At 42.3% G+C, this 23,098-nt stretch overlaps 1 protein-coding gene across 8 annotated transcripts in view; it reads right to left on the bottom strand.

Annotated features, from left to right (window-relative positions):
* Positions 1 to 1,599: 1,599 nt before the first annotated feature.
* Positions 1,600 to 23,098, bottom strand: part of Kmt2a (lysine methyltransferase 2A) — an 83,660-nt gene continuing 62,161 nt past the window's right edge. For all 8 annotated transcript variants that reach the window (XM_087212450.1, XM_087212451.1, XM_087212453.1 and 5 more), the window contains 14 exons: positions 22,918 to 23,035; positions 22,720 to 22,798; positions 21,228 to 21,388; positions 20,767 to 20,952; positions 16,328 to 20,567; positions 15,602 to 15,682; positions 14,281 to 14,345; positions 12,717 to 12,887; positions 10,999 to 11,073; positions 4,349 to 4,527; positions 4,079 to 4,182; positions 3,369 to 3,452; positions 2,655 to 2,784; positions 1,600 to 2,074 (listed from right to left, as the gene is read on the bottom strand). In XM_087212450.1, coding sequence (XP_087068576.1) covers positions 1,799 to 2,074; positions 2,655 to 2,784; positions 3,369 to 3,452; positions 4,079 to 4,182; positions 4,349 to 4,527; positions 10,999 to 11,073; positions 12,717 to 12,887; positions 14,281 to 14,345; positions 15,602 to 15,682; positions 16,328 to 20,567; positions 20,767 to 20,952; positions 21,228 to 21,388; positions 22,720 to 22,798; positions 22,918 to 23,035 — 5,949 coding nt within the window. In that variant the 3' untranslated portion in view covers positions 1,600 to 1,798. The remainder of the gene's footprint in view (positions 2,075 to 2,654; positions 2,785 to 3,368; positions 3,453 to 4,078; positions 4,183 to 4,348; positions 4,528 to 10,998; positions 11,074 to 12,716; positions 12,888 to 14,280; positions 14,346 to 15,601; positions 15,683 to 16,327; positions 20,568 to 20,766; positions 20,953 to 21,227; positions 21,389 to 22,719; positions 22,799 to 22,917; positions 23,036 to 23,098) is intronic.

The raw sequence follows: 23,098 nt of genomic DNA, 5'->3' as shown, positions 1-23,098 counted from the left end.
CCAGATGGAGAGGGACAGTGTGGGAAAGGAAGGAAAGAAACACAAGGTGTCAAGGACTTCCGCAGCCTTCTGGGGAGCTGCGACAGAGACAAAGGAGAGTGGCCTAATGGAGCCGGGTGACCTTCCTTCTCCATTATTGTCTAAGAGCAGAGCCAGGGAACATTTATGTCAACAGGGCACAAATAAGCTACACGAGAAACAACAAAATGTATGCCTTCCAGGGGGAAGTTGGGCAGGAAAAACCAGACTTTGTGTGTACAGCTGAATATTTTCTCTAACTTCATCCTATGAAAATAAAAAATTATTAAAAACCGATCTTCTCTTAAATTAGGATAATACCGCAGTTTAAAAAATAGCCTTGTCATAAGTGCTTCTCCCTATGAAGTGCTTCTCATAGAAAAATATACAAAATATATTTACATTTATAAAACCTTAAATAGTAAACTGTAAACAGAACAGAGTAAAATCCAATGACTTAATTTAACAGGTTAAATGACTTAATTTAACACTGTCTTGGGGGAAGGAAGAGAAGAAACATTTGATGCTGTTTTGACCACATCCTAAGGAGTAATCAGGGCAGTAGTGTCATTTAATTTACTTCATCCAAGGATTACATGTAGGTGGCAGAGATCCCTCAACACAAGGTGGTCTAGTCCCCGTTTTGGGCCTTAAAATTGATTAGTGTTCTGCCTTCAACTGGACACTGACCATTCAAAAAGAAAGTCTTCCTATGTTTTACCAAGGGAAAAAGAAAGTAACATGTCTTAGCAATGGGCCCCAGGGGTCGTCCCAGTTGTGATACTCTGGTTGTTGCATGATTTAATCTTTAGTCTCTTCTAAAAAATCATGTTACCTATATTTCTTACAAAACTTTCAGTGGAGCTTTAGGAAAACTTCTCCAAATTCTGTCTGGTTATGGCCAATGGCTCCTGTCCACTCCCCCACCTGGAGTGCTTACAGGGCAGGAATGTACTAGAGGCACGTCCTATGCCCATCAGGGCGTGTCCTTGAGCAGGGAGCCAGTCTCCCCCACCACCCAAAAGGAAGAATGGGAAAGCAGTGGGATGAAGAACAGGGGAAAGGGAGAAGGTGGAGTGAAGAGAAGGGATGGGAGAGGGAAGCCGCTCCTATTGTCAGGAAAGGTTACTTGACTGAGATAAGGCTCATGGACTACCACTCCCACTAAAAGCCCACAGGCTCAAGGTTTGGTAATTACTTGGCACAACCCCAAGACAGCCTTTTGACACCAGAGGTACTAGGAATCTTGTCTTCTGACAGGAAGTGAATGCTCCAAGGGGAGGATAATAGGGAAAACCACCATCTTGTTTGGTCAACAGATGGCCACAGGTGGAGCCTGGCTGTACATGACCAGGTATCCGACCAGCCCTGTATCTGGGGTCTTGCTTGACCCCTCATTTATAGTGCTTGGGAAAGGGCCAAGGTGAGGAGGACACTGCTCTCTGCAGAGATGCTCAGGCCCCATCTCTCACCATAACTAACCTTTATAGGCTCCTTCCAGGAAAATCTCCCAGGGACCACATTTCCCACTTGTTAACATCAAACAATCAGAGGGGCCCCATGAGACAGCCAGTCATGGATCTGTTCTTCAAGACCTCATCTCCTTCCAGGACTATGATCACATGTATGTGAATGTGAGACATAGGGTGCTCAGCCATCATGGAGGCCCCTCAGCTGTACCCGTTCAATCCTGGAGCCTCTCGGGGCTAGAAAAGGCCTTCAGAATTGCTTTGGCTGGCCCTGGGTCCTAGTACTCCAATACAGGGGGAGAAGAGCAGCTTCAGTTCAGGAACTTCCGGCATTTCTTGGCACCACAGTTGCAGGGCAGCTTGTTGCTGGCATCCTCAATGGGGAACTTATAGTCGTATGTGAGCTCTTCTCCTCGGTAGATCTTTCGCATAGCAAAGATGACAATGTGCTTCTGCCCATCAATATTGATGACCCGAGAGTAGCAGTTAGGCTCACAGGAGTGATTGATGAAGCGTGCAGCATTTCCATGCATGGTGGCATCTACTACTTCTGAGTCATCAATTCGGAACATGTAGCAACCAATGCCCTTTTCAGGAAGGATAACGAAAAGCTTATTTCATTGATTTGCTTTGGTGCTGGAGATGAAACCCAAAGCTTCACATATGCTAGGCAAGTGCTCTGCCACTGAGTTTACATCCCTAGCCATGAACTTGTAATCTTATTCTAGCTCAGGTTGAAGTGTATTTCCCAGCCTTCTCCTGATGCTACCTATAGCCACTGATGAACAGTTTCCTCTAGTAAATGTTCAGATTTCTCCTATCTTTTGATATGCTTCCAAGAAGAGCTCCTAGGTTAGACTCTAGACTAGAGGTTTCTTAAGGTCTCTGCAGGAAAGAAAAACCTACCCACTAAGACAATCTTCAAAGAATATCTTTGTGTACTAATCCTGAGTGGATTCTGAACTTTAGCAGTGGCCCACCCAAGTTTCAGATACAAAATATTTTTTTAAAAAAGTTTTTCTGGGTTTGACCCCTAGAATAAAACAAACACCCCTCCCCCCAAATCCCCAGAGTTTTGAATTGATAGCATATATTTGTTTCGGGACCCATGGATATCCTTTCTAAAACAAAACCAAAGAACTGGGAGAGTAAATGTGGGAGACTCACCTTGCTGTCATAGTACTTTTCACGCTTGTCGGTCTGGATGGAACGGATGACATTGCCAGCATACTCAATCACCATCTCACCTGCATCAATGTTCCTCTTACAGAAAAGCCCTCGACCATGAATGGGAGACCTAGGACATAAAGGTGGAAAAGACATCAGGTACAGATTTTCAAGACTGTGTCAATTCATAAAGAAAATAATGAATTCTCCAGGTCTGTTAGTTCCCAGAACAGACAGACACTTGAGAGAAAAGTGTGGATCCACTTGATTTGTGCTGACAAATGGTCAGAGTAAGATGTATCTCCCTTCCTCTCCTTCCTTCTTTTCTCCCAGTGCTCTAGAGTGAACCAAGGGCCTCGTGCATGTTAGGCAAGTGCTCTACCAATGATCTACACTCTCAGCCTTAGAATGAACAGTATTCTACTGTGCACTGTGTTAAATTACTATTTAACATGAGGGGTTGCAGCACCCTAGTATTTCAGGTTCAACTAATACCTATAAAAACTTCATGGAAGGCCGGGGATTTAGCTCAGTGATTCTGCTGCCTGCCTTGCAAGCGCAAGGTCCCGAGTTCAATCCCGGGTACCAAAAAAACCCCCAAAAACAAAAAAACCTCATGGACTCAATGAGGGAGGTCACTCCAACATATGGTCCACTCTATTTTGGTAAAGTTTGTTAAGTTTTCTGCAATTCTTTCTAGAATTGTAGCCATACCTGTAGACACCAACCGCCTCCTTAGAAGTCTTTTTTAAGTGCCGGAAACGCATGGGCATTGGCAGATCCATGCTAGTTGCCCTCCTAAGAGAGAAGGCATGTAATTAATGAATTCTCCTCAAGAAATACTGTTTTGAGTCTTGAATTGAAGGTTCCTAGAGAATAGGACTTGTTGTCCAATGTCAAGCACAGCCAAGTGCCTTATAAATTGAGGACAGAAATAAAAATTAAAAAAAAAAAGAGGACCATTTGAAATATAGACAGTACTTTCTGATTGTACTGATTATGGTGCTATAGCCAAAGCTGACACATAGACTATGGTTAGAGACAATAGCTACCTTACAGTTATTCTCATTTCTTCTCTCTACCTTATTTTCCTCTTTACCAGTCAGCTACTGCTACTTCAATGCAAACACTATTTCAGTTGTCTCAGATGTTATCCAGGAAGCTATATTCCATGCAAAACTACATATAGTTTCTTTCTTTTTCTTTTTGAGACAAAGTCTTGCTATGTAGTTCTGGCTAGTCTTGAACTCACTATGTAGCCCCGGCTGGCCTCAAACTCATGGCGATCCTCCTCTTTCGGCCTCCCTAGAGCCGAGATTACAGGCGTGTGCCACCATGACCGGCTAAAACTACATCATTTCCTGAAGTGCTGGAGACAAGGAAAAGAAAAGTACTCCTAATGACCCTCCCCTCTCAGGACTCACCGAGCTGACTTCAGCTGAACCTCTTCCTCTTCCTCATCATTGGGGTTATATTCTGGAGGCTGTCGATGTTTAGAAGCCAGAAAGTTAAACATGTCAAACGCTGACTTCCTGGAGCCAAAAGATGGAAACATATTTAGAAAAATGCTTTAATAAAGCAGTATGTAAGACAATAGCATTAATACAGTAAATCTCTAGAGTATGTGAGCAAAGAATTGTGGCTTTAGATAATAAAATTGGGACCCCCAAACTGCTCACAGAAAAGAATAAAACTTGCCTCAGATGGACTTCAGCCCTGGCTGAGCCATGGGGGTTCAAGGGGGGTTCATTGGCCTCCTCAGGTTTGTGGAAACGGAATTTGTAATTCCGACAGTGCTTGGCACCAGAGAGCTGCTCAATCAGGAACACAACTGCATCATGAAGAATCCCCAGCATCCTCAAACCGTTAACACCTGTAGGATAAAAGGCACCTTGGGTGGTAAGCCCTGCAGCCAACAGGAAACTGCATGGTACTAAGGAAATGCTTGTGGCTAAGGAGTAACTCTGGCAGGGGTTGCTCAAAGGTGTACAATATTAACTGTTAGCACAGATCTATCAATATGGAAAATATTCACAATAGATTGCTAAGTGAAGAAAAATCATGCCACCGAGGTAGAGGGTTTCCTATGTGCTGTATGTACAAAGAAATGATACACGAGCTATTTCATTTCATTCTCATAATGACCACCAGAGATCGGAATTACTAGCTTAGTGTGTATGGTGCTGGGGAATGAGCCCAGGCCCTTTGTGCCTGGCAGTCAAGTGCTCTACCAGAGTTACAACTCCCAGTCCATTACTAGCGTCATTTTAAGGTAAGCAAACCTAATTCCATAGAATTTAACATACCCAAGGTCACACAGCTAGTCTGCCATGGCTTGAACCTTGAACTGTGTAATGCCAAATGCACTCCCATTTTTATTGAGAGGAATGGACCACCTGGGTTCTGTAAGCTCTTATGTACACAAATATAAAGCACTGGCAACAATCCCAACACAGAACTCTCTGTGCTCTTTCAGTGACTATAGGGACTAATATTTAACTGTTCCTTTGTTACTCACTGCCTCATACTATTATGAGCATTTTTTATTGATGAGCAAGATATCTCTAACTGTATATCTATCTGTATCTTTTGAGACAGTCTTGTTATGTAGTTCAGGCTGGCCTTGAACTCACTATGTACCCCAGGTTGGCCTCAAATTCATGCCAATCCTCCTGCCTCAGCCTCCTGAAGCTTTTTTTTTTTTTTTTATGGTACCGGGGGATCGAACTCAGGTCCTTGCGCTTGCGAGGCAGGCGGTGGAACCACTGAGCTAAATCCCCAGCCCCCTGAAGCATTTTTTATTTCATGAAAACATTTATGTAAGTCTGTTGGCAGAGATGGTGAAAGATTTTCTACAGCATAATTAACAACTGCCACATTTCTTTCAGACACTAGCAAATAAGTGATGATATCTATACCTTCTATTAAGTAAACAACTTAATTTACAAATCTAGCGTCTGCCCCCCAAAAATGTATACATACTTCAGGGAAAAAAAGTAGTATGTTTTTTCCTTTTTAAGAGCAAGAAAAATTTATTGAGAGAAACATAGCTTTTGTCTAAGAGAGACAGAAGGGGGACCAGAAAATGGGTTATCCCAATAGTATGTTTTTTCAACAAGTGTTACTCTCACATAGGGGACCCTAGAGGATGCTGTCACAGGAAACCTACTACTCTGCCAGCCACAGAGAAGAAAATGAAAATGCATGTGCAGCAATCTCAATGACTAAGGTTACCCAAAACAGCAGTTTGCCATACTAATAAATGTGTGGAAGCTGATGGCCACCACTTTGAGTACCTCTTGTATTTGTAGAGGCCATAGGTAACTTATATCGATCTCATGATGTCTCAATAAATTTAGTATTAAAATATTTATACAAGTTTTTCTTTCTTTTTTTTTGGTACTGGGGATAGAACTCAGAACCTTGCGCTTTCAAGGCAGGCAGAGGCACCAAGCTAAATCCCCGGGCCATAAATTTTTCTTTTCCTGAAGTCTGTATACATTTTTAGGTGAACTCTGTATTTTGGTGTTGTTAATAATACCAAATAATGGTGCCTATTGTGGACAAGTTATAACAAATGAGTATGTCTATGTATTTACCATATTATATTTTCAATCATTAGTTTAGACTCCTACTTTTTGCTGTTGCTGGTGTTGTTATTTTGTTTTTTTGAGACAGGGTCTCACTATGCAGTTAAGGCTGGCCTTGAACTCACTAAGCAGCCCAGGCTGGCATCAAACTCACAACAATCCTCCTGTCTCAGCCTCCCAAGTGCTGGGATTAGAGGCATGCACCACCACATCCAACTTCAACTCCTACTTACTAAAAAAAGAGTCAACTGTAAGCCAGACGCAAGTCCTTCAAAAGTTATTCTAGAAGAAGGAATTACTATTAGAGATGAGGGGACAAGGTAGGGAGGAGGAAGACAGGGCAGTGACGATCCTGACCCTGTGTTGGCCTATGTGTGTGTTTGGATATTAGTTCTTAACACTAAAGTTTTAAAAGTTAAAACAATTTTTTTCTTGCAGTACCAGGGATTGAACCCAGGGATTTTGCACTGAGCTACATCCCCAGTCCTTTTTTGAGACAGGGTCTGCTAAGTCACTAATTTGCCCAGGTGGAGCTCAAATTTACAATTCTACTGCCTCAACTTCCCAGAGTGCTGGGATTCCAAGGTGTGGACCACAAAAGATTTAGAAATAGAAAAAAGCTTAGATAACAAGGACAGAAAGAAAATGTTTTTTGGCAGCTGTACAGTGTGTTTGTATTTTAAGCTTAAAAAGTCAAAAAGCCCAAGTGCAGTGGTACATGTCTATAATCCTAGCACTCTGGGAGGCTGAGGCAGGAGGACTGTAAATTCAAGCTCAGTTTGGGAAATTTAGTAACTTAGTGAGACTCTGTCTCAAAATTAAAAAATAAAAAAAGGGCTGGGGATGTAGCTCAGAGTGAAGGCCCTGGGTTCAAAGCCCTAGGAGCCTTCTGTACAGAGTCAAAAAGTAAAATAAAACAAAATAATAAAAACATTGTAAAGCAGAATAGTTATACCAAGCTGGAGAGATGGTAGGAAAAAAGTGATAATTAAACTGAGGTTAATTTATTATAGAAGAAATTTTTTCATTTACATTTTTGATGCTAGGGACTAAAGCCAAGGTACATCCTAAGCATGTGCTCTGGCACCAAGTTATACCCCCAGTCCAGTAAAAATATATATATATTTTTGGTACCGGGGATCGAACTTAGGTCCTTAGCTTGCGAGGCAGGCAGTGGAACCAGTAAAAATATTTAAAAAATACATTTAGTACAGACTAACTGTACAGAGGGCTGGGGATTTAGCTCAGCGGTTCCACTGCCTGCCTCGCAAGTGCAACATCCCGAGTTCGATCCCCAGTACCAAAAAAAAAAAAATTGCAGACTAACTGTACAGAATTTTTTTTTTTTAAATTACGGGGATCAAACTTGGGACCTTGCACTTTTGAGGCAGGTGGTGGAACCACTGAGCTAAATCCCCAACCCAACTGTACAGAATTTATAAAGTCTCCAATAATATACTGGGCCTTCATGTTTACTCACTGCTACTCACAAACTGACCCAACTCCCAGTTCATTCATGCTAAGTGACCCATACACCTCCATCACTGTTTATCTTTAAGTCAAGTGTTTATTATAGCTTTTCTATATTTAGGTATACAAATATTTCCCACTGTTACAACTGCTTACAGTATGCATGTAGCAGAGGAACGTACTGCACAGGTTTGTAGCTTAGGAGCTAGGGCTGTAAGAGGTATCCATTTGTTTCAACTAAAATGCCCCTCCTGCCAGGTGTGGTGGTATGTGCCTGTAACCCCAGGACTTCAGAGGTTGAGGCAGGAGGATCGCCATGAGTTTGAGGCTAGGCCAGGTTACTGAATTAGGTCAAGGCCAGCTTAAACTACAAAGCGAGACCCTGTGTCAAAGAAAAAAAAGAAAGTAGTAAAATGCCCCTCCTGTTCATTTGGACATTGCCAAGACCGAAGGCAATTCTGGAACTGTCGCAGCTATTCACTATCGGCCTGAAAGTGAAGCTCTGACATGGACAGCAAAGTGTAAAAGAAAGAATCTCGGTCTCTGATGACATTGTAAACTCAATCAGCCCTGACACTTTTCCTACCTCTGGACTTTGTTATGTAAGATGACAAAATATCCTACTGTTTCAATCACATAAGCAGTTTCCTTGAGCTTTTTTTTTTTTCTTTTGTACCAGGGATCGAACTTGGGTCCTTGAGCTTGCGCGGCAGGAGACGAAACCACTGAGCTAAATCCCCAGCCTCACATAAGCAGGTTTCTGTAGGCACAGGGAAGAATGGTCAAAAAAGTTACAGAAAGAGGCAACTCTACGCAGGACCTTGAAGGATTAGAAGTTTGTCCAGCAAACAAGGGAATTTGGAGAGCAGAAAAGATAGAGGGAAGCAGGCCATTTTTGGTGAAGGAAACTGGGTATGATACACTAATGTGAAAGCACGTGAAATACAAGGAACGACAACTACTTGGAGGCAGAAGTTAAAAGCTCAGCTTTTGAGCCAGGGATTTAGCTCAGTGGTTCTGGCACCTGCCTTGCAAGTGCAAGGTCCCGAGTTCAAATCCAATACCAAAAAAAAGCTCAGCTTTCTTAGCTCTGAGCCCAGAGATTCTGATTTACATCTACAGACCATACTTTTAAGACACACTGATGGATCTGAAGAGAAAACATGGTACGGCAGCCACAGAACAAAGTATTGTGAAGAGTGAAGAGGTGAGACCTGAGGCTGGACAGATAAGTCAGGATGAAATGGACTTCGTCATGTAAGGATCCATACACCTAGGAGACCAGGGCCCAGCAATTATATCCTGAGCACTAGGCATATCGCAGGTATTCAACACCTGTTTACTGGTAACAAATATTTAAGGATTACAACTGGTATTCATTCAGGCATTAGTAAAAGGCTTGTAAGACAACTTTGGTGATATTTAGGAAATGCTATACGGAGGAGGAATGATGGATTCAGGTACTAGTTATAAGGCTTTTTAACATAACACAGGCTACACCTGAGGAAGGGAAAATCGAGAAGAAAGGGATGTGATTCATTCTTCTGGAGTGGAATCAATAAGAAATGAGTGATGAGAGAGAACAAGGATGTCAAGATTGACTGGAGTTGTTTTGCCTGAGCTCTGAGGCATGGAAGGACAGCAGTTGGGGCTGACGCAGCATGTACAATGTGAGAACAAGCCTAGTGGGCAGAGTGGGGAAACTGGTTAGAAGAAGCTGAGAATCTTTATTTTTTCTTAACCTATTTGCCATCTGTTCTTTTAAAATGAAACTGGGGGCTGGGGATTTAGCCCAGTGGTTCTGCTGCCTGCCTCGCAAGCGCAAGGTCCCAAGTTCAATCCCTGGTACCAAAAAAAAAAGAAAAACGAAACTGGGCTGGGGATTTAGCTCAGTGGTTTCGCCGCCTGCTGCACAAGTGCAAGGACCCGAGTTTGATCTCTGGCACCAAAAAAAAATCAAATACATACTTACAGAAATAAAGTGAAACAGAACAGAGAAGTAAAGTAAGACATCTGTCTTAGTTATGCAGGTCCCATTTCTCAGAGGCAAACACATACAATTAAAAGTATCTGGAGCTGGGGATATAGCTCAGTGGTGCTTCGGCTGCCTGGCAAATGCAAGGTCCTGAGTTCGATCCCCGGTACCAAAAAAAAAAAGAAAAAGAAAACAAAAAGTATCTGCAGGGGTTCATGATTATACTAGAAATCATAGTATTATAAATTGCCTTTCCAGGTTCCAGCACCCGCCTTGCAAGCGCAAGGTCCTGAGTTCAATCCCCGGTACCAAAAAAAAAAAATTGCCTTCCCAATTAGTTTTTTTTTTTTGTACCGGGCATTGAACTCAGGACCTTGCGCTTGTGAGGCAGGTGACAGAACCACTGAGCTAAATCCCCAGCGGTGTGTTCCAATTAGTTTTTTAGACCTTTTTCTAAATTCCTTTCTTGAGGAATATTTGGGTTGCTCCCAGTGGTTTTTTTGCTACTACATGTGATGAACATCCTTGTACATTTTAAAGATTTGGTTGAGATTACCTATAGGATGATTTCTTAAATATGTAACTGTTGAGTGTTACAACATGAAGTTTTTGAAAATTTTGATAGTTTTGCTTAATTACCCTCCCAAATAGTTATACTAGTGACTCATAAACACACCATTAATGTAGGTGAGGGCCCACTCCTTCATCTTTATATTACTCCAGAGTCTCAATCTTTGTTAGTCAAGGTACAAATAACCAATTAAGTTTTAATATGTTTTTTTTTTTTCAGGGTGGAGGTGCTAGGGTTTGAATCCACAGTCTTGCATAACACTGAGCTACACACCAGCCCAGGAAGAAATGTGAAAGCACTATGTTATGTGAAAGAAGGCCATCATAAATGTATAATTCCAATAACATGAAATGCCCAGAACAGATCAATCATTAGAGAAAGAAAGTAGATTTGTGGTTGCCAGGGCTGGTATTGGGGAATGACAATAGTACTGAGTATGTGGTTTCTTTCTTTCTTTCTTTTTTTGAGATAAGGTCTTGAACTCATTATGTAACAGAGGCTGATGATCTGCCTGCCTCAGCCTCCAATATGCTGGGATTACAGACATGTGCCACCACACCTGGCCTAACTGTATGCTTTAAATGAGGGAACTGCATGGTATATAAATTATATCTCAAAGCAAAAAAAATTTTTTTTTAAAAGAAAGTTCAGTTATTTATAGAATCAATGCTACTGTTGAGACTGATGAGTTGCCAGAATATTCTGAGTCAGGAGTAAAATAACAGCTTCTGTCATTACCTGCAAATGAAAGCTGCTTTAGGCGGGCATTTGATCGAGCTTCCTGGACTTTATCTGTCAATGACTTCCAGGCATCTGTGAGGAAAGAAAAGAAAATCATAGGCTGGGGAATATGCCAACATTTCTTAATTCCCTGGTGCAAGGCATTGTGCTCAGAATCCATCCAGTGTGAACACACACACTCTTAGTACAGTGCTTTGTTTTGTTTATACTTTTAATCAGACCAATGCATAAGAAAGCAGCCACGAAGGTACACTACCCAGTGCTTCTTTCCATTAGAGATCAGTGAGGTCAGATTCATACCTTCTGTTTTTTTTTTTGGGGGGGTACTGGGGATTGAACTCAGGGCTTTCTGCTTGCGAGGCAGGAGCCGGAACCACTGAGCTAAATCCCCGGCCCAGATTCATACCTTCTGAATCCCCAAAGCATTCTCATCCCTTGATGGGAGGGATGTGAAATAATCAATACCTGAATGTTTGGTATTAATCCTATTTCCTATACTCCTATTGGCAAGTGTACTACTACCAGAGACTTAAACCAGGACTGTGGGGAGATCAGAATCTCTTAGTTGCTTAAATTAAGGGCCGGGACTAGAAAATCTTTATAATTCCCTCCACTTCTAACCTAAGACTCTATGGTCACTTACTATCTGCTAGACATTTCTACTTGAATTTTTAAAAATTATTTTGACATAGGGTCCCGCTATGTAGTTCAGGCTGGTCTTGAACTCACTATGTAGCCCAGGCTGGCCTCAAACTCACGTTGATCCTCTTGCCTCAGCCCCCCAAGTGCTGGGATTAGAGGTGTGTGCCACCACACCAGGCTTCTACTTGGGTATTTTTTACTGCCATTCCACCTCACTATTTCTTATAGTGAACTCATATTTTCAAACTAGTTGTTTTTTCTTCTCCTTACATTATTTTCTTCCTAGTCATTTAGGCCCAAAGCTTCAGTCTTTTTGGGTTTTTTCTTGAGACAGGGTTTTGCTGTGTTGCCCAGGCTGGTCTTGAACTTTTGGGCTCATGCAATCTTTATGCCTCCTGAGTAGTCGGGACTACAGGCATGCACCACCACACCCAACTCAGAGTTATGTGTAACTCTTTCCTCCTACTCCTCATATCTAAGCAGTCACCAAGTGTCTCCCTCCCTCCCTCTTTCCCTTCCTTCTTTTTTGGTACGGGGATCAAACTCGGGACCTTGTGCTTGCAAGGCAGGTGGTGGAACCACTGAGCTAAATCCCTGGTCCTGTTCACTTATTTTTTTGAGTCAAGGTCTCACTGTGTTGCCCGGGGAATTAAAATTTGTGATTCTTCTTGTGACATCACAGAGTGCTGGGATAACTCACAGGAGTGCACTACCATGCCTGACACTGTGGGTGCACAAGGAAGCAGCAGGAGACAAGGCTGGAGAGAGAAGCGGAGCTCTCATGTGCTCTGTTATGGGATGTGCCTTTTTTTTTTTTTTTTAAGAAGCAGAAGTTTAATTTGGCATGGTATGTCCAATCTTAAACACATAACCTATATCATTTTTCACATAAATTATGGGTATTTCTCCAAAAGACCTATTTCTCCAGGACAAGGAAAATGTGTAATGCCTTCAAGGATCCTCCATAACATCTGTCACAAAACTGCACACCTCAATGGTACCAATACACGTATGAACCGAGGTAGCTGAAACAGGGCCTGTATTGGAGGATCAACCTAATTTACTCCACTCACCTTCAATACTTTCTGCACAGATCTGAAAGCCATCATCACTTGAAATTTCAAAAACGAGTCCTTTCTTGGGCTTTTTCTCAGCAATGCTTTCCTTCCGCTTTTGTTCTTGTTGGAGCCAAAGCATCAGTGGAGAACTGAAATTGCTTTCTTCTTCTTCTACTATTTTAGGTTCTATGAGGGAGAAAATAGGAACCAAAGTAGTTGCAACAACAATGCTTACTGAATGTCAACAATATGCAGAGTATGGTACAAGCCTTATAGCATGCCATAGTTAATATTATACCTCCCATTCACAGATAACAAAACTCAGGCTCAAAGAGCTGGCTCTTGGTTACAGCCAGGAAATACTTAAACTGGCATGTGTGTGTAGAGATATGTATATCGATTTTCTTATAAGAAGTTGTGCTGACTCTTTGGTAGTTTCTGGTATGACAATCTGTAGGGTTTTTCCTTAATTTATTTTATTATTTTTTTTTCCAGTACTGGGAATCAAACTCAGAACTTTGGACTTGCCAGGCAGGTGCGGTGCTGCTGATCAACATCCCCAGCCCTTCTGTAATAATCAATAGACTTAAAGCAAAATAAAATGGTTACTATGTGTAAAACACTTGCTGTGTCTCAGATACTCTTTCAAGAATTTCACACAGATTAAATGATACAAACCTCACTACAACCCAGTGAGATAAGTGTTACTATAGTCTCCATTGTATTTCCTTTTTTGGAGGGGGTGGGAGAGATACCAGGGATTGCGCTATTGAGGCAGGCCGCGGAACCACTGAGCTAAATTCCCGGGCCTGATCTCCAGCCCTTTTAAGACAAGGTCTTGCTCAGTGGCCTGAGCTAGCCTCAATTATGAGATCCTCCAGAATCAGTTTCCTGAGTAGCTGGGATTACAGGCATGTATCACCACACCTGGTATAGAGAGCTCTCTAATCTTGAAGTGACCAGTTGTTTCCTGACCAAATTCATTAAGACAGATGGAGGGCCAGAGATTTAGCTCAGTGGTGCCGCTGCCTGCCTTGCAAGCACAAGGTCGTGAGTTCGATCATCAATACCAAAACCCCCCAAAAAACAGATGGAACATGCTCTGAGATGTATCTGGTATTGTAACTAAAATCTGGCTATCAAATACAAATAGTTCTTGGTCTCCCTCTTTCTCTTTTTTTTTTGTGGTACCAGGGATCGAGGACCTTGAGCTAGGCAGGTGTGGTGCCACTGAGCTAAATCCCTGGCCCAGTTCTTGGTCTCCTTTAGTAACAACTTAAGAATGAATCAGGCTGTCACTAGCTATTTATATCCTACTGTTGTTAGAACTGGTAGAGCAGAAGAGTATTGTAGGCACTACTCTGTGTCCCCTAGCTGACAGGTGATCACACATTATGGAGTGGAAGAGGCCCAGAAGACAGGTGCCGAGTTTCAATCTACAACTTTGGCCAATCACTTAACTTCTACAAAGCTTAAGGATTTTTTTTTTTGAACCTAGGAAGTTAGGAGATAAAGTAGGTGATTTTAATAGTCCTACCTTTAGGATTCTCTCATTCTAACCCATTACCCATCCACATACCTGTACTTTCCTGCTCATTTGCTGGATTTTGTGTTGCCTGAGTCTCTGGAAGAACAGCCACTTGTCTAAATGAAAAGAAAATGAAATATGAGATGCAACATCTGCTGGTCCTCAATTCAAAGATAAAAACTGTCCATAATTTATCTGCAATACACTTGTGCCAGTTCTACAATACACCTAAAAGAAAATGAACTATGGGGTATTTTCCTGCTGAATGAATGCTGCTACCACATAGTGAATGATACATAAAATAAAACTATCATTTTTACAAGATTCCTTCCCAAATATTGTAACAAGTATCTACTTTTGAAGTTGTAGACTACACCCTTGATATTCTCATAGCTTAGAAAAAAATGAACGGTCAGAAGTAGTTCTGTAGTTACTTAAATAAGTTACCTGGCTTAACTAAAAAGTAAGCTGCATGAGTCTGTAAACCATCATTAATTTTCACTTTTCAAGATTAAATTGATGAAAAAAATTAAACTAATCCTGGAACAATCCAAATGTATGTCAACATAAATATTAAGCTAATTCATTGTAGATCTACAATAGTATTGGAGGCAGACACTAAAAAAGTAAAATGCTGCTGGGGATTTAGCTCAGTGCTTCCAGCACCTGCCTTGAAAGCGCAAGGACTAGAGTTCGATCCCCAGTACCAAAAAAAAAAGGAGACCACATCTAGAGGTACTTGCACAGAAAGATGTATTCAAAACAATGTAAGAGGGCTGGGGATTTAGGTCAGTGGCGCCGCCACCTGCTTCGCAAGCACAAGGTCCTGAGTTCGATCTCCAGTACTGCAAAAAAAGAAAAAAAAAAAAAAGAAAAAAAAGATTGGTTTTTGGGCTGGGGATTTAGTTCAGTGGTTCTGCCACCTTCCTCACAAGCGCAAAGTCTGGAGTTCGATCCCCGGTACCAAAAAAAAAAGAATTGAAAACCAAAAAAATGGTACATACAGTATTATTCCTTTTATGTAAAAGGTGTATACATATCATATATATATATATATATATATACACACACACACACACACACACACACACACACACCATGTATATCTGGATATGCATATAAATGCCCGTATGCATAAAGCCAAATTATTAGCAAGTTATTTCTCAGGAATGAACTGAGAAGGAGTGGGCAGGACAAATGGAACCCATTATTTAAATAATGCTAGGTCACTTTTTAAAATGAGTTTGTATTAATTCCATAAAAAACTCCTCAACAACAGAACAAAAATCAAGGCAAATCAGGATGAACTATTTGTTAAGTAAGGTGAACAGAGACGAGGGCTTAATTGTAGAGAACTAATTTTTCAGCTCACCCTGTGGGCTGCCCACACTCCTTCTGTGGAGACTGTTCCACACCAGCTGTCTCCTGCTGCTCAGCCTCCACTCCTGGAGTCCTGGAACATAATCATTTGTATCTTTTCAAGAAACTACCAGCAAATATATACTGAAGTCAATGTGGAGGTCAGTCTGAAGAAATGACTATTGGCATCTAATAAAATTTGTGAGCCTGCAATAGTAACCTATGGTCAAAAAGGTGAGAATAATGATGACCTGAAGAGGTACTGACCAGAGAGGGCCTAAGGAGCCTTCTGGGGCACTAGAAGTGTTCTGTCTTGATTGGAGTGTTGGCAACTTGGATGCATACATACATTTACTTGCACGTTTTATATGTTATACCTCATTGATAAAGTTTTTAAAAAGGACCCTGGAGCTTGTACAACAAGGGCCTTTAACCCACCAAAGAATAATCATTCCCTAGTATCCTAAACTAGAGGGAAAAAAGGTGGGGAGGAAATAGCACTGAATAAATATAATTATTCAGAGCAAAGAATAATTATATAGTTCTATTCAAGTCAGAATGGCCACTGATGGAGCTAAATTTTGCTCTATGAGAAACCAAACCAAACCAAACCAAAGTCAAAATTCTAAGTAATACAACTAAGTTCCTAAAGCCCCTCCCCAAAGTATGTTTCATCAGCTCCTTATCTAGAGCACAAAAATCCCACAGACCCAGCAGAGCTAGTATTTGGATCACTCACCCTGTGACTGAGGGTAGGGATTTTGTGTTGGCTTCCTGGTCTGGAATGTGTGCTTCAGAACTGGTCCGTAAATGGGAAACTTTGTGCTTCTTGCCATTTCCTTTGTCTAGAGGCAGCTGAATCCGTTTGATTTTTGGTTTGGGCTTAGTGGGACCTGGCACAGAGGAGTTTGCTGACTGTTGTCCAGGGGATGGAGAGCCTCCAGGAGAAGCTGAGCTGGCTTGTATGGCTGAGGGCAAAGGCTTGTTCTGCTCTAGCCCCACACTATTAGGAGCATCTACTGGCTGGGTAAAGTCCGATGCCTGGGTCCCAGAAGCAGAATCGAGATCATGCTGGGAGGAGAGGATCCCGGTTTTGCTGGCAAGCAGCTGTTTCACATGCTGCAACTGGTAGTGTTCTTCTGCTTCCCCAGAAGGGGATGCAGCTGTCATGCCAGCAGCCTGAGGGGAGGGCAATACGCAGACACTGGATGCAGCTGGCACTGCAGCAGTTGAGGGTGTCTGAGACGTCCCTAGTTGTGAGAACATTCCTGAATTTGGTGGTAAAGCCACAGGCTGGTCCTGAATGCCCAGGCTGTGCTGGCTAGCTTTAATTAGAAGATTGCTTATTGAGCCAATATCTGGGGTACCAAGCAACCTTGGGTTAGTTAAGGTGACATGTCCTGGAACTGCCGCACTACTTGTAGGGGCTGTGGTAGTTTGCATGGATACGACATTCAAGACGGAGGAACTAGATGCCAAGCCAGACACAGGCCCTGATGTGGGGTGGCCAGTATCCTGGCTTACTGTCGTGCCCACCGCTGTGGCAGTATTTCCTCCCACACTCTGGGGTGGTAACAGAGGTGCCTGTTCAAAATACATGATGCCAGATTTAGATCTTTTGATGATGTTGGGAACAGTTCGGTGAGATGAAGTATTAAGTGACCCCAAATCTAACAGACTAGGATGATTTGAAAGTTGGGAGGGTGTGAAGTTAATCAATGTCATATTAGAAACTACATCGGAAGGGGCAATGTTCGAAGGGGTACTAGAGGGTGCAAGTTTTTTATTCTTTCGAGAGTGTAGACGAGATATGGGTCTTTTCTTAAGTCCAGAGGATGGGGTGGCTACTGTGGTGCTGAGGTCTGTCCTTGGGCTCGCTTCTGAAACCAGAAGTTGGGGATCTGGAGGAGGCTGAACCCCAATAAGTAGACCGGAAGGAGGACTACTGATGCTGGGTGGGAAACTACTTTGAGTAGCTGTGGGGAAGGAGTGTAAGTGCTGGTGATGAGGCATGGAGAGCAGTCCTTTGCTAGCAGGAGGGAACAGTGACTGAGAAGTTGGCAAGCTTGGATTAAGTCCTGTGGTGAGGGTGAGGCCGCTTCCCATGGGCCCCAAGACTGAAGGATTTGTCTCCATCACACTGGGTGCAGAACTAACAGGAGAGGTCAATTGAATTTTTTGGGTCACTCCATTTGGAAGAGTTTGGAGAACATAAAGTGGCTGCATGTTCTGGTTAACAACAATGAGTTTCTCAGTGGCTGGTTTCAGGTGGGGTGGAGTAGTCTGGACAGCTGCATTAGAAATCTGAGATGGGCCAGGACTATCAGTAGAATTGGGCACATACTTCTGGTTCTGGATGGGAATAGTAGGGGACACAGGTACCTGAAGGCCAGGGGTGCTACTGTTTCGAGTTAAGTCCTGACTGTTGCCATGCCCTTGCTCTACTGAACCACAAGGAGGGCTGGAGATGTGGTCTGTATCCATGTGTCCTTGGATAAAGTGATCAGGAGTCATGTGGCCTTCGGGAGTAGAATCTACTCCTGGACTCAGCAAAGCTGGGTCACCTTCAGTGGAGGCTACAGATTTTTCTGTGATGGTTACTCGCTTCTCTGCTGAGTCTGAGATTACAGCCAGTCTGCTAGCATTCTGGCTAGGGACAGTGGGACTTCGGGTGGTCAGGACAGAGAGATCAGATGGCAGCTCTAGAGGCAACTCAAATTGCTCCTCTGCTGAGATAGAGGAAGAGACACTACTGTCCACAGGTTCTGTTGTCGGCAGCTGCTGAGAAAATACTTCGAAAAGACCTATGTCTTTTTCGCGATTACTGTCAAGACCCAAACCTTCACCGAGATTTAGAAGTTCTGAGGAAGATGACTCTGGGCTCTCACCCAATGCCTGCATGGATGGCGTATTCTTTAGTACAAAGTCCATAATGTCTGATGGCAGGATGTTTCCACAGTCATCACTGTTGTTATTGTCTGAGTCAGACTTTAGGAGCTCAGTATTATAGGTATCCAGTAAATTTTTGTCCGAGGGGGTACTTGTGTGGACTCTGCGGCTTGATTCCAATGAGCTGAGCTGAGCTTCTAACGAATCCTGTCCCTGTGTTTTAACTCTGCTCACTGAATGGCAGTTATCCATTTTTGGCTCATTTTTGTGGCTAACAGAACTCTTAATAACATGTTCTTTTTCTCCAGCATCCTCAGGTCGATCAATCTTTAAGTTTTCTGTTCCATTTTCTTTACCATTTCTTTTTGGAATCTGGCTGCTTTTCCTTGTTGTGGCTGTGACACTGGTATCACTCTCTGTTCCATCATCAACACCATCCAACTGTGAAATTTTTGGAAGATCACATTGTTCTTCCTCCCGAAATAAATTATGAGATGCTAGCCGTTCCTCTCCACCTGAAGAAATTACTGTTCTAGTGAAGTTGTAATAGTACAAGTCGTCTTCATCTGAAGTGCTCAAGTCATCAGCCCCATCCACCTGTCCTTCAGCTGATCTCTTGCCTCGCTTCTTTCCTGTGGAGCTGCTGTAAAATGGAATGTCTTCTTCACCATAGGATCTGACTCCATAGAGTGGGGTGAGCCCAAAGAACATGTTAGAACGTGCACGAGCACTGCGACGGGGATATCTCCTCTTAAAAGAGCCATCCTCCTGAGGTTTAGGGCCATCTGGAAGCATTAGGTTTCTGTCCTGAACTGGAAGATTCTGATAGTTGTTACTTTGAGAATCCTGGGATAAGGTATTGTTGGGGCTTGGTTGAGCCAATGGACCATCTCCTGGACTTTCAGAAGCTGAAACTGGTTCTGCTGGAGATGCTGACTCTATTTGCAAAGGAGAGGCGGGACCACTTTCTTTCAGGGCATTTTTGGATTGACTCTCACTTTCCATTTTTAGAGGTGTCAGTGTCACTTTGACTGTGCGTTTCCGGGATGCCTGTGATTCTTTGGCAGATCCTTCTACTTGCATAGATGGAGCTTTGGGGACTCCTGAAACAGAAAGGACTTTATCCCCAATTTTATCAGAAGAAACATTATTACATGGTCGTTGTCCCATAAATTCAGGAGTCAAAACCTCATCAACAAATTCTGGCTTTAGGTTTCCTTCCTCACCAGTTGTCACCTGACCAGGTTCCAAAAAAGACTTACTGGAATGCTTTTCTTTGAAAGTTTCTTTAGAATATTTTTTCCCTTTTTGTCTTCTGTCTCTAGAACTAGATCCCACGTGTTCATTGATAATGGATGATCTGTTGGTCACTCCAGAAAGCTTCAAGGTTTTGATTTCAGTATCTTCATCAGAAGAGGGGTTTGCTGATTGGGTAGAATCTATGTGTTGCTCTCGGTCATTCCTTTGGCCTCTCAAATGGAGTGGGAAAGAGAGGGCTTCTTTAGAAGAAAATGGCACTGAAGAGGGTTCAGCAAAAGTGCTAATTTTATTAGCATTTAATTCTCCAGAAGTTGTATTATGAATCTGTGGGGTCAGTTTAGGAATTCCAGGGTAAGCCATATTATGTGCAGATCCATCTGAACTCTTGGAACTCAGCATTTTGGTCTTCTCTCCCTTTAAAGAAGAGCTCTTAGAGGCCAAGTCTGAAGCACTACAATGTTTCATTTCTGAAGATGAAGATCCATCCAAGTGACTTGTTTTAGAGCCTATGGTCACCACTGTCCTTTGCAAACTTGAAGAGGTGGGAGTGTTGTGCCCTAGATTAGCACTTGAATTCAGTGTCCCTAAACCATGATCAACTGCTTTGGCACTTGACTCAGGATCTGTAACAGTCCCAATGGCAGAGACTGAGGAAACACTATTCCGGGAGTAAGCATTCCCAGTTCTCATTGGAGACATAATCCGGAGCTTAGAACGCTGGGGTGACAAGGAAGAAGTACTGTGACGCCTGGAGCCAATGCTTCGCAGTCCAGAAGAGAGTAAAGGATCACCCACAGTGACTATTTCATGAGTGGTTGGGGTAGGATTTCCTGAACAAAAGAGAAAAAATAAGCAAGTCTATTACAGACATAAAAAAATGTCTGGAAGTCACTGGTTTCAATTGGCTATCTCTATTTATAGGTAACTAAAAATCTGCAGATAAAAAGTTACCAACCTAAGGTTGCCTGAATTATCAATTAATCTTTGGGTTGACCTTCTAGGGTCAAGTAGATCAATAAAGTCCTTTACCTGCAGAAGGTAATGGCCGACAGCCAGGGGATCTCTGTGTAGGAGAGTAACTGGGTGTTCGAATCCTAGGGACCTTTGAGATGACATGATAGTAACAGGAGCTAGAGGTTTGCGAATGAAGAGGTCGGTCTGGTGATGGAGGACTTAAAATTTCAGCTGTACTCTGACTTTCTTTAGATGAACTTTCTGTGGTAGGAAATAACTCAATTAAAATAGCAAAGAAATGAACCAATAAAAACCCAGCTATTAGGTAACGTCAAAAACTAGAAACATAGGAGACCTCACAAATAAATGACTTTTTTTTTTTTGGTACCAGGGATTGAACTCGGGACCTTGCACTTGCGAGGCAGGCGGCAGAACCACTGAGCTAAATCCCAGGCCCTGTAAATGACTTTTTTCATGCTGCTAATCTCAGTACATAATCCCAAAACTCAAAATCAAGTCCAATCTTGATTAAAGACCTGTAAATGATGATGGACTATGGGCGATGGTTCGATTTTCATCGTGTTCAACAGTGCTGTTGATGTCTGGCTCTACAACTGGAGGACGGCACTCTACTATCTTGCATGTATACACACAGCGCTTTCGAGCATCTGTGGTACTCCAATACACACGGGAACACCTGGCAAACAGATTGGGAGACATCATAAATAAGAGGACAGAAGGAGAAACTATCTTTTTTTGGTACCAGGAATAGAACTCAGGACTTTGTGCTTGTGAGGCAGGCAGTGGAACCACTGAGCTAAATCCCCGGCCCCAGAAACTATCTTTTGCCAAACCTCTCCTTATCCTTGGTTCCCTAGTTTTTTTGAATGAAAGAATTTAGCTTTATTTCATGAGTTTTCAGTATAGAGTCCCCTAGTTAGGATGTTCCAAGTTTTTATTTTGGTACCGGAGATCGAACTCGGGACCTTGCACTTTCAAGGCAGGCGGTGGAACCACTGAGCTAAATCCCCAGCCCCCAAGTTTTTTGAAGTCCTTGCTGTTTCCTAGCCTCTCTGAAAATAATAAGATTTTTTAGGTTTTTAAAATTTTTGTTTTATTTTGTATTGTAAACTGAAACCCCAAACAGTAAAATACACTAAAATCCGGAAGAGAAAATCACTAACTACATTCTAGGATCAAGCCAGCCCACCTGAACTGTCTGAGGCAAAGGACCACCCAAAAGAAGAAAGCTACTTCTGTGAAATTCTGGAAGATCTGAGGCTGCAATACTGCTCTGGGTGTAGACTAATAAGAGTCACTAATGACCCCTGACCCACCACAGCATAAATAGGCACCTGTATTTGGGCTCCTGCTTTTAATTAGATATGTAATATGATTAATCTTGCTAGGGCTACAGCTCTCAGACTCTTGGTAGTTTATCTTATATCCCTCTTTGCCAGGCCTTCCTATCCACAGGAAGCATGGAATAAAATTCCTTAGAAAAGTTCTCCCAAATGATAACACAGTAAAATAATGTCTCTAATTGCTAGATCTGTCATAGTCCATCTTTTAAGAGACTAGGAATTATTCTGACCTGCTCCTTCTTATATTTGGCTTCTGCCTCAACCTAAAAGTGAAGTTTATTATCTAGTCAAGGCTTCAGATGATGATTCCCCAGCACAACTTTCCCCCAACCCCCCAAAAGAAAGAAAACTGGGGGCAGGATATGACGTGCTTTTTGATCCATAAAAACATCTTAACTTCTGCATCTGGATGAATGGAATTAGAGGAATCTAAGGAGACTGACCCTGTAAAAATAATTCTGAAATTTGCTTCTATACCTAGATTTACCTGATGAGATTCTTTAGCCCCAATCTAGAAGGTGATGAACCAGAGAACTAGCAAAAGTCATTTTCAGTAGCAGTGAAAGTAGTTAACAAACACACCTCTACATTTAATGACCTGCATATTATTTTAAGAGTGCTTGAGTCGTGGAGGCTGTCGTCTTTTCTTTACGGTACTACTTACTGATATCCGATGGGAAAGAGCTTATCTTCACAGTCAGAGAGATCATTCAGAATTCCCAAGCAGTCAATTGTCATGGAGCCTGACCAAAAGAAGAAAAATGGCTTAGAGGAGATAACCAGGGAATCATTTTATAACAAGTACTACAAAGTGCCCAAATAATAATACAGCCTTCCCCAGTAGCCAAGACCTAGGTCATACCAATCATCATGTGGATATTTTCTGGTTCCAAGCCATTTAGGAACTTCCTTCTCAAGCTGATGCCTTCAAAATCCACAAACACTCTTCTAAAAACTTCAAATCCATTCTCAGGAACCACCTTAAATAAAAAACCATGGTTGATGTTAACCCTTTATACATTATACTCATGGTGTTGACTCAG

Source organism: Heterocephalus glaber, unplaced genomic scaffold, assembly GCF_053883595.1.
Source record: "Heterocephalus glaber isolate CG9 unplaced genomic scaffold, H.glaber_assembly_v1.0 deba00001429, whole genome shotgun sequence".
NCBI lineage: Eukaryota > Metazoa > Chordata > Mammalia > Rodentia > Bathyergidae > Heterocephalus > Heterocephalus glaber.
Note: the sequence above shows the minus strand (reverse complement) of the source record. Positions and strands in the feature narration are given on the sequence as shown.